The sequence below is a fragment of the Prunus persica genome, chromosome G1 (genome assembly GCF_000346465.2).
Source record: "Prunus persica cultivar Lovell chromosome G1, Prunus_persica_NCBIv2, whole genome shotgun sequence".
In the NCBI taxonomy this organism is placed as follows: Eukaryota; Viridiplantae; Streptophyta; class Magnoliopsida; order Rosales; family Rosaceae; genus Prunus; species Prunus persica.
Genome location: NC_034009.1, coordinates 31,723,268 through 31,735,109, shown reverse-complemented (window position 1 = coordinate 31,735,109; position 11,842 = coordinate 31,723,268). Strand labels below are relative to the sequence as shown.

At 40.1% G+C, this 11,842-nt stretch overlaps 1 protein-coding gene across 1 annotated transcript; it reads left to right on the top strand.

Moving 5' to 3' along the window:
* On the top strand, nucleotides 6,870-11,403 carry LOC18791150 (receptor protein kinase TMK1). Its single transcript, XM_007225283.2, has 2 exons — nucleotides 6,870-9,594; nucleotides 10,470-11,403. Exons 1-2 carry the CDS (start codon nucleotides 7,308-7,310, stop codon nucleotides 11,006-11,008), a joined length of 2,826 nt encoding a protein of 941 aa, XP_007225345.1. The 5' UTR covers nucleotides 6,870-7,307; the 3' UTR covers nucleotides 11,009-11,403.

The window sequence follows — 11,842 nt, the reverse complement described above, 5'->3', positions numbered from 1 at the left end:
AGTCCAGCCTGGATCAAAAGTTTCTACCCAGGCACCAAATGGGATTTCAGCCATCCTGTTTGCCCTTCTAGAGTTGATTTCTCCCTGTTTAATTTTGTAAAAGGCAGTTCTGCCTGAAACAGTGCTTTATTATTATCTATTCTGGCCAGAACAACCATTTTGATACTGAGATAAATTGTGAAAGTCCTCACCAGTCTGAGGCAAGAAAAGAACTTACTTGGGAGATATTCCTCACCCAAATTCACGATCGTTTGTTTTAGAAGTCAGTAACTTGAGGCGCAAGTTATCCACTCTAAAAATAAGTCTGCTAGAATTTGCATTGCTAGCAGTGGCACGCTCGCACACCAAAGAAAGCTGACTTGTCGACCAACAAGTGGTCTCCAAGCCAGTGGGGAACTTCACCCTTCCACATAAGGAGTTAACCGCGAAAACGGGTGAACAATTAGATTAGTTTGTTATTAGTTACTCTTGTAAGTAATTAGTTAGAGCTGTTGTAACAGCCTGTACAGGTGGCTTTATCTATTGTATAGAGTAGACAGGTGTTAAATACTCTTCTGTAATCTTTTCTCAATTAATTAATGAGAATCATAAATTCCTTTATGGTATCATACGCCTATTCGATCCTCTCTCCCTTTTCTTCCAACCTGTGATTTTCTCACCTACCAAACAGTACTTTTCTCATCAACCAAACAGTTTCTTCCGCTCTAATTCTCTGATTTCCATGGCTTCTGAGACCAATTCTTCTTCTTCTGCGCCTTCTGCCTCTCTCACATCGTCTTCAATCCCTGCTTTTGCGACTGTTACTGTTCAAAACATCGCAGGCATGGTTCCGATCAAGCTTCAAGCTGGCAATTATTTGTTGTGGAAGAATCTTTTTCTTCCTGTTCTTCGCAAATACAAGCTCCTTGGCCTTCTCACCGGTGCTGATCTGCGGCCGTCGAAGACAATTGTTAACGATGCTGGTTGCATTGTTGATAATCCCGCCTTCGATCTGTGGTATGATAAGGATCAATCACTCATGATCTGGATCATCTCTACTCTCTCGACGGATTTGCTATCTCAAACGGTTGGCATTGAGTATTCTCGTGATCTCTGGGAGATGTTGGAAAAACGTTTTGCTGGAGTCTCTCGTGCAAATGTTCATCATCTTCGTCAGCGTCTTCAAAATCTTGTCAAAGGGGATCTGTCTATGGTTTCCTATCTGCAACAGATGAAGGAAATTGCTGATGGCTTGGGCGATGCTGGTCATCCTCTAACTGATGATGATTTGGTGGCTTACATTCTTGCCGGTCTCTCTGAAGAGTACGATTCCTTCGTCACTTCTATTGAAACTCGTCGGGAAGAAGTTTCCTCTGATGAACTTCACGGTTACCTTCTCGGTCGTGAAGCTGCTCTGCTGAAGCGCAAACTCCGATCCATTTCCTCTGGACCTACGGAACCGTTTCATGCTTATGCCGCCACTCCTCGTTCTTCACAGCACTTTTCTCGCTCACGTGGTTCCAACAACTCTAACTCTCAGCATCGAGGTTTTCCTCCCACTCGTGGTCTGCTTCCGTCACCGCCCTCCAATTTTGCCCCAAATTTTTCTTCTCCTCCACAATTTGGTGCGCAAGGGTTTCACAGCCCCAATTTTTCTCGAAATTCAAGCCCTGGGGGTGGTAATTCCAATTCAGGAGGTTCTTCTTCATTCAATTCTACTGGTTTTTCTTCTGGCCCTGTTCTTGTGTGTCAGTTCTGCAACAAGAAAGGTCATGCCGCTAACACTTGTCGCAAATTGGGCCGTCTGCTTAATGCTTCTGGCAGTTCTTCATCTTCTGGACCATTTACTGGCTATTATGCTAATCCACAGTCTGCTGCTTCCTCTCCTTCTTGGATTGTTGACTCTGGCGCTACTGCTCATGTGACTGCTACCAATCAGCACCTGCAGAATTCTTCTCCATTCACTGGCTCTGACTCTTTGCAAGTTGGTAATGGTAATTGCTTACCAATTTCTCACACTGGTTTTACCCGCATACACACTCCTTCTGCTGTTTTTACTTTAAAGGATGTGTTACATGTTCCTTCTATTAAACACAATTTGTTATCGGCAAATAAGTTTCTTCGTGACAACTCTTGTTCACTAACGCTCTATCCTGATTCCTTCACAATTAAGGACTTAGCTACGAAGAAGATGCTCTTCCAAGGTCTCAGTGAGGATGGTGTCTATCGACTTCCTGCTGGTCCTGCAGCTCCTTTTTCATCAAGTCCTTCAATTGCTTTTCTGGCTAATAAATGTGATATCCTCACTTGGCACAAGAGGTTGGGTCATCCTCACTTTTCTTTATTTCGCAAGATTGTTAGTGGCAATCATCTACCTGTTAGTGGTGACTTGTCTGAGTCCTTAATATGTTCTGATTGTATGGTTGGGAAAGCTCATAAGCTTCCTTTTGTTGGTTCTGCACATAAGTCCACCAAGCCTTTAGAGCTTGTGCATTCGGATGTCTGGGGTCCCAGTCCCACTGTTTCAGCTCTTGGTTATAAGTACCATGTTTTGTTTCTGGATGATTACACTAAATACGGCTGGTTGTATCCTTTGAAATATAAATCAAATGTGCTTGCAACTTTTAAAGTGTTTAAGGCCAAGTTAGAAAACTTGTTGAACTCTAGGATCAAGATCTTGAGGAGTGATTCGGGTGGTGAATACTTAAGCACTGCTTTCCAAGATTTTTTAAACACAGAGGGTATTGTGCATCAGTTGAGTTGTCCACACACCCCTGAACAGAATGGCAGTGCCGAACGCAAGCACAGGCATATTGTTGAGCTTGCTAGGACACTGTTTTCTTCTTCTTTCCTTCCACATCGCTTTTGGGTAGATGCTTTTCAAACTGCCTTGTATCTCATCAATCGGTTACCCTTTACTTCTTCTGCACAGTCTCCTTGGGAATTGTTGTTTAAACACACTCCAAATTATACTACTTTGAAAGTGTTTGGTTGTCTCTGTTTTCCTTGGTTACAACCATATAGTTCCTCAAAGTTGGATCCTAAAAGCAGGCCTTGTGTCTTTCTTGGTTATAGCTTAAATCATTCCGGTTATAGATGTCTGGATATTTCTCCTGGCAAGCTTTTTATTTCCAGGCATGTTCTTTTTAATGAAACATCTTTTCCTTTTGCAACCCAAGCTCCCCCTATTTCATCTTCTCCTATCTCTGCTTCTTCAGTTCCTATTTCTCTTACTTTTTCTTTCCCGATTTCTCCTACTTCTCCTTCCTCTTCACAATCCCCTGGTTCCATTTCTCCTTCTTCTGAATCTGTTCTTTCTTTACCTTCTCAAGAACACCTCCTTCCTTCTCTCCCTTCTCAGGAATCTGTAGTTCCTTCTTCTCCTAATCGTCATCCTATGGTTACTCGATCAAAAAATGGAATTTTTAAGCCCAAGGCTCTCTCTGCAACTAAGCACCCTATTCCTACTTCTGTTCAGTCTACTGCTTTAATTCCTCCTACTCCTCAGACTTATAAGCAAGCAGCAACCCACAAAGTTTGGATTGCTGCCATGGCCTCTGAAATTGCTGCTCTTCAAAAGCCTCAGACATGGACCCTGGTACCTCCCAATCCCTCTTATAATTTAGTGGGTTGTAAGTGGGTTTTTCGGACCAAGTTTAATTCTGATGGGTCTGTTGATAAGTTCAAAGCTCGTTTAGTTGCTAAAGGGTACAATCAACAGGAAGGTATTGATTTTCATGAAAATTTTAGCCCCGTGGCAAAACCTGTTACTATTCGTCTTTTGTTATCCTTAGCTGTGCAATATGATTGGTTCCTCAATCAACTTGATGTCAGTAATGCTTTTCTGCATGGGTTCTTGAAGGAAACTGTGTATATGAGCCAACCTCCAGGTTTTCATGATCCCTCCAAGCCTGATTTTGTTTGCAAGTTGAATAGGAGTTTGTATGGTCTTAAGCAGGCGCCCCGGGCTTGGTATGAGGAGCTCTTTAAAGCACTTATTTCTCTGGGTTTTAGATCATCACAAGCTGATTCCTCATTGTTTATTAAGGGTGGCTCTTCTTTAATCCTAGTTTTGGTTTATGTTGATGACATTATTGTGACTGGGAACAATAATGCAGCCTGTCAGGCTCTTATTCAGCAACTCAGTGAAAAATTTCCTGTCAAAGACTTGGGCCCTTTGCATTTTTTCCTTGGGTTAGAGGTTAAACGCACTGCTTCTGGTTTATTCTTGTCTCAGACTAAATATGCTTGTGATCTTCTCCAGCGAACTGATTTTCTTGGTGCCAAACCATGTGCCACTCCCTTGGGGTCCTACAAATTAGACAATTCTGGAATGTTGCTTTCTGATCCTACTTTCTATCGTTCTACCGTTGGTGCTCTTCAATACTTGACATGGACACGGCCTGATTTGTCCTTTGCTGTAAATTTGGTATGTCAGCATCTTCACCAACCTCGCACTAATCATTTGGGTGCTGTAAAGAGAATCCTTAGATATCTTAAAGGTTCTCTTGATATGGGAATCTGTTTTCGCAAAGGCCCCCTTGTTATGCAGGCCTATTCTGATGCAGATTGGGCAGGATGCCCCTTGGATCGTCGGTCTACTAGTGGTTGGTGTGTTTTTCTCGGTTCAAATTTAATTTCTTGGTCTGCCAAGAAGCAACCTACAGTTTCTCGCAGTTCTACTGAATCTGAGTACAGAGGTATTGCCATGATTGCTGCTGAACTTGTTTACATTGCTAAGCTGTTTAAGGATATTGGTTTTCAGCTTCCTTCCGCTCCGTTACTTTGGTGTGATAATCAATCTGCCCTTCATTTGGCTTCTAATCCTGTCTTTAGTGCTCGCACAAAACATGTTGAGGTTGATTATCATTTCATCCGGGAGTTGGTTCAGCTTGGTATTCTTCATTTACGGTTTGTTGACACTACTAATCAGCTCGCAGATATCTTTACAAAGTCTCTTCCTTCTGCCCGACATGCTTATCTTCGTTCCAAGCTTACAGTGTGCAATCCCCACTTCAGCTTGCGGGGGGCTAAAGAGAGTAGTTAGCTGATTAGATTAGTTTGTTATTAGTTACTCTTGTAAGTAATTAGTTAGAGCTGTTGTAACAGCCTGTACAGGTGGCTTTATCTATTGTATAGAGTAGACAGGTGTTAAATACTCTTCTGTAATCTTTTCTCAATTAATTAATGAGAATCATAAATTCCTTTACTTTGTACGTTATCATATTGATTCAAGCTGAATATTTGAAAGCATGGAAGAGCTTTTTCCTTTGTAAATTCTAGCGGTGGTCATGGGTTGGGTTGGGTCAATTTTAGTCTCAATTTATAACTCAATTCGATATAGCGGTTTATGATTTCTGGGACTCAAGACTCACTCATTATTAGACAAATCCAACTCAATTCAAATTTTTTATGATCGGATTAAGCGGTTCGGTTGAGTTAACTCAAAATTAAGTTTATTTTTAAATTTTAGTTCCAACCCGTATGTAGTGGTTTATAATATTTTAAACTCAAGACCCGCTTATTTTTAGACCAACTAAATTCATTGTGATTGAATTAAACGGTTCAGTCGAATTGACTCGAAATTGTGCCAACCCTTAGTAAATTCCATTATATATCTATCTTCAATAAGTAGTCTTAAAAATTTGAGACGTGACAAATGTCCATATATGATTCATTTTCATTCTTTTTAACTTTAGTTTTATTTTTTCTGTTTTAATTATTGAATTACATACATTTAAATGCAAATTTTTATAATCTGAGTTGTATGTAGTGGAGTAATACTACACACACCAACTAGTAGCAAGTGTATTGCAAAAAGAGTTCTCATGGGCTTATCCACTTTGTATTGTTGTAGGCTTTGTGAACACTAATTCTATTGGGCTTCCGTTTATCATTTTTAGAAAAAAAAAAAAGATTGGGTTAATATTTTGGGGCAAACGAAGTGGTCGAAATCTATCACCCAAAAAACTAAAAACGGCGTTTTTATTTTGGGCGGGCCGGGAGGGGGTTCGGTTGTGAACCAAAGCTTTTTGGGTTGTAAAATATTAGGTTGGCGAGTCAAATACGTTTGGCAAGTTGAACGCAGTTGTGAAATGAAGACGATATTGGGTTATTTGAGACCAAGTTCCCAAATTCCGGGCGGCAAGTGGCAAAAGGAAACAAATGTGAGGACCCACATGCTACATGTGGACAAGTCACATCGGACCAAGTGATTGTAATCCATTAAGGTTATTTATAATGGCCCAAATAAAAAAAGAATAATTCGACGTTATCCTATTCACAATATCTCTACCATATAAATATAATAAGCATCCACGCCACGACGGTCCACCCAACCTTAACTTTGGTTTAAGATTGAATATTTCATCTGAAAAATAGTATAAAAAAAATGAAGGGGGAGTTAAAAAAATAAATATAAATAAAACCCAGCCCTCTGTTGAGTTGGAGGAGTTGACAATTGTTGAATTTAAAATAATAAAAATAAAATAAAATCAGTAAGAAAGTTGTTCAGCAGCACCGCACAGAAAATAAAAGGAAATAAATAAGAGTGACAGTGAGTGAGTCAGCAGGGTAATCAGAAATGTCAGGGGCCGATGAATGCTCCGGACAGAAGAAGGCAAGAAAATCCCTCAATTCTCGCCTCCCAAATCCCCTTATTTTATTGGCTTCTGATAATCAAAGTCTAGTGAGAGGATTCACACGCAATTAACTTTCCTCATCAGTGATCACACCGCGTAAACTAAAACAATAAATACTAGTCGAGATTTTGTTTTCCTATTTTGTTGTTTTGTTTGGCAGAAAATTGAAATGGAAGACAGCAAACATGCGAGCACTCAAATAACAAAACTAGAAATATGTAAGGTGTCATCAGCTCATCAATTTATTAAAATATCTCCATATATTTATACAATATACATATATATTCCGGTACTCAGAAGGAAAAGAGAAAAAGGAAAGAAGAAAACACCACACGTAAATCGTTGTTAATGCCAACTATTTCTCTCTGTTTCCAAACGCCATAACGTTAATCAAAATATCATTCATTCAAACAACCCCTTGCCTGCACCACAATTAAACCAATAACACCTTTTCGTCTTTCTTTTTGGTTTTTCCCAATTCAACGCCCTCAATCACCGCCGTTTCTTCTCCCTTTTCCTCTCACTAATTCTCCAAATCATTCGACGCCAACATTGTTAAAACACAACCCATAAACCCTAGAGGATTATACACCTTTTTCTTTTTTCTGGCTTCTCTTTCTTTGTTATCGCACTCTGTTTTTTTTTCCCTTTCCTCCACTTTCTCGCGGGTTTTTTTTTCTGGAAAACATGAGGGAACCCCATCTGGGTTTCTGGGGTTCTTTCCTTGTTCTGCTCCTTTTGTTCCCCCTGTACGCGCCAGTGCAGTCCCAGTCGGGTCCCGACGGAGTAGCTATGGAAGCTCTGCGCAAAAGCATCGGCCCAAACAGTCTGGGATGGTCCGGCTCCGATTACTGTAAATGGAGCAAAGTGAGTTGCAAAAACGACAACAAGGTCTTCAAGATCCAAATAGGGAACCAAAAACTCACCGGCTCACTTCCAACGGAACTCCAAAAGCTCGCATATTTGCAACAATTGGAAGTTCAGTCCAACGAACTCACCGGGCCCTTCCCAAGCCTTTCTGGGCTGACTTCGCTTCAGGTCCTTATCGCCCACAACAACAACTTCAGTTCCTTCCCCCCAGATTTCTTCGTCGGACTCACTAACCTCTACAGCATCGACATCGACTACAACCCCTTCTCGGCGTGGCAGATTCCGGGCACTATCACAAACGCCACGGTGCTGAAGCATTTCTCCGCCACTAGCGCCAACATCACTGGTAAAATCCCCGACTTTTTTACCGGCACCAATTTCCCAAGTTTGATTGATTTGCACATGTCTTTCAATTACCTTGAAGGCGAATTGCCCGCCAGTTTTTCCGGTTCTATGATTCAGTCTCTTTGGTTGAATGGTCAACAGGGTACCAATAAGCTTAATGGTACCATTGATGTGTTACAGAATATGACTAACTTGCATGATGTTTGGTTACATGGTAATTCCTTCACGGGTCCTATACCGGACTTTTCAAAATTGAGTAACTTAGCCGCTTTGAGTTTGAGGGATAACAAGTTCACGGGCGTTGTTCCCGCGTCTTTGGTGAATCTTAATTCCCTTACTGCCGTCAATTTGACCAACAATATGCTTCAAGGACCCATGCCCAAGTTTGGAGATGGTGTTAAGGTGGATATCACTGGGCTTAATAGCTTTTGCAATGATAAACCTGGTTCTGATTGTGATCCCCGTGTCAATATATTGCTTTCCATCGTCAAAGACATGGGTTACCCTACAACTTTTGCAGAAAATTGGAAAAAGAATGATCCTTGTGATAATTGGAAGGGGATTACCTGTAATGGACGAAACGTTACTGTTATCAATTTTCCGAACCTGGGGCTTGCAGGCACGATTTCTTCAAATTTTTCTCTGCTTACTTCGTTGCGAACATTGAGACTTGATAGTAATCATCTCACCGGTACCATACCAAAGGAGCTTACGCAACTGCCTGACCTTCAAGAAATAGATCTCAGGAATAATCAACTTTATGGTAAAATACCGGCTTTTAAAAGTAATGTGATTGTGAAAACAGAGGGGAACCCTGATATTGGTAAGGATCATATTTCGCCAAACACGCCTCCGGGTCCTAATCCTACACCTGGCCCACCGTCAGATGGTGCAGGTAAGAAATCTAGGACTGCGGTGGTTGTCGGGGCTGTCATTGGAAGTGTTGGTGGATTGGTTGTACTTGGGTTTGTTGCTTTCTGTCTGCTTAAGAGAAAACATAAGCATTCTTCTGGCAGAGTGCAAAGTCCAAACACATTGGTAATTCATCCTCGTCACTCTGGTGATCAAGATGCAGTGAAGGTCACAGTTGCTAGCTCTAGGGTTAATGGCGGTGGAAATGAGTACTATAATAGTCCCACAAGTAGTGGACCTAATGACATTCATGTGGTTGAGGCTGGAAATATGGTAATTTCCATCCAAGTTTTGCGGAATGTGACCAATAATTTCAGCGAAGATAATATATTGGGAAAAGGAGGGTTTGGAACTGTGTACAAAGGAGAATTGCATGATGGGACGAAGATTGCAGTGAAGAGGATGGAATCTGGTGTGGTGGCTGGGAAGGGTCTAAATGAGTTCAAGTCAGAGATTGCAGTTCTTACTAAGGTCCGACATCGCCACTTGGTTGGACTTCTTGGCTATTGTTTGGATGGAAACGAGAGGCTTCTTGTCTATGAATACATGCCTCAAGGAACTCTTAGTCAACATTTGTTTAACTGGAAAGAGGACGGGCTGAAGCCACTTGAATGGACAAGAAGGCTGACCATTGCCTTGGATGTTGCAAGAGGGGTTGAGTACCTACACGGTTTGGCCAACCAGACTTTCATTCATAGGGATCTTAAACCTTCAAACATTTTACTTGGAGATGATATGCGTGCTAAGGTGTCGGACTTTGGACTAGTTCGTCTTGCTCCAGAAGGGAAAGCCTCAATTGAGACGAGACTAGCTGGAACTTTTGGCTATTTGGCTCCAGAATATGCTGGTAAGTTTTTCTATATGCGCTCTTCTTTTCAAATTTGAAGTGTCAAAGTGTTTGCTTTACAATCTATGATATATACATATTCCTGTAAAGGGTTTTGTTCAGTGAAATAAGAGTATGGGACTATATTGCACTGATTATGCTTTTGAGCAACAAGCAAAGTTTAAACCACTAGAGAAAAATCAGTGATCATGAGAGAACTGTGGAACTGATATTCTTTATCATTAAAATATGATGTCGCCAAGTTGGGACTTGCATTATATTACGTGATTACATTGACTGGATGAAACTTTGGTATGCTTGCCAACACACGTAGGACTAAATTAATTCAACTGCTCTCTGCACATATGTTCCCATTCTTTGAATTTCAAGGATATTTTGGCATGCTAAGTAGTAAGTAGTTTATATTTTTCAAAGTCAAGGAATGTGAAGAATATAGAAAAGAATGATATTGTTAGTTTGAGTCTGTTTAACTCATTTATTGTCTCTAACATGTTGTATGAAATTTTACATAGCAGTTATTTCAAAGGTTAACAAAACCAGTCAGTTCATTATTTTATGGTTTCATTGTACATGCATTTTCTTTTTACTCTATATTTTTGTTAAAATTGAATGTTTTCCTTGTCAATCTTTCCAAGTGTTATGGTCAAGGAAAAAAGGGAGTGGCTTGTTTCATGGAATTTCCTCTCCGTGGAGTGATCAAATGTCTCAACATTGTTTTTCCATACAAATAAGCATAAACACTATAATCCAGTGCAGCACTTTTTACTGCTAATAGCCTCACAACATTCATGCATAAGGTTTATTGTACTTATTTCCTCGTAGAGTCTATTAATAAATTTTAAAGGCACTAAAATCTCAATTTTGTGATAAATCAGCAACTGGACGGATGACACTCAAGGTAGATGTGTATAGCTTCGGAGTGATCTTAATGGAGCTGATCACAGGTAGAAAAGCAATTGATGAAAGCCAGCCTGAGGAGAGCTTGCACCTAGTCACATGGTTCCGTAGAATGCTGATTAACAAGGATGCACTCCGCAAGGCCATCGATCCAACAATTGATATTAGTGAGGAAACCCTTTCTAGTATTAGCACGGTTGCTGAGCTTGCTGGGCATTGCACCGCAAGGGAGTCCTACCAGAGGCCTGACATGGGTCATGCAGTCAATGTACTTTCGTCCCTTGTTGAGCATTGGAAACCATCTGAACCTGAAGATTATGATGATATGTATGGAATTGACCTCGAAATGACCCTGCCACAAGCACTAAAGAAGTGGCAGGCTTTTGAGGGTAATAGCAACCTTGATGAATCTTCTTCATCTTCATCGTTCTTTGCCAGCGGCGATAATACCCAAACCAGCATACCTACTCGCCCATCTGGATTTGCAGATTCGTTTACATCAGCTGATGGGAGGTAAAGGTAGAGAAAAGAAGTTGAGTTACATTGAAGGTTCCAAGTGGTTGTAGTGCACTGTTTATTCCTTCACCATTGTGCTTCATGTTTGCTCTTCTTGTAAGGCTTGTGCTTATTTTTCCCGATCTGACAGGGGATATATATATTTTTTGCTCTTTTTTTTATTTTTTATTTTATTTTTATGTTGAGATTAGTTTAAATTTCTGGTACTTAAGAAATTGTGGAGATTATTAGTAGAGACAGAAGAGAAATATTGAAAAGAAAGAGTATCTTTAGTGCTCATACTTCTCGTTGGGCTTGGTGGTTTAGTTTATATTTGTTACATTTACATATGTGTGTATTCTAAAATATCGATAATATCGACGAAATATGGAGGATGTTATTGTTTTTTTGGGTCAAGGATATTTCGGAACATATCTATACACGTATTGTATAAATTTCGATAATATCAGAAAATATTGATGTTGATAATTTCTCTCACACTTCAGCAATATTTGGCCAAAATATCGCTATAATATCGAGATGAAGACAATGAAAATTTTGAAAAGTTATTTACACCAACACCCTCTGAGGTTTCTTGTGTTTTCACAAAACCCCCTTAGGTCTCAAAAATCACACGAACACACCCTGAGGTTTCAGTTTGTTTTCACAAAACCTATTTTCGTTGATTGTTTGTCCAAAAATTGATGATTTCATTGAAAAAGAACATATACAAATGACAAAATGAACCTCAATGGAGTATATGCAATCTTTGGATGAAAAATCAATGAAAATGAATTTTGTGGAAAAAATTTAAAACCTCAAGGGGTGTTCTTGTAATTTCTAAAATCTCAAGGAG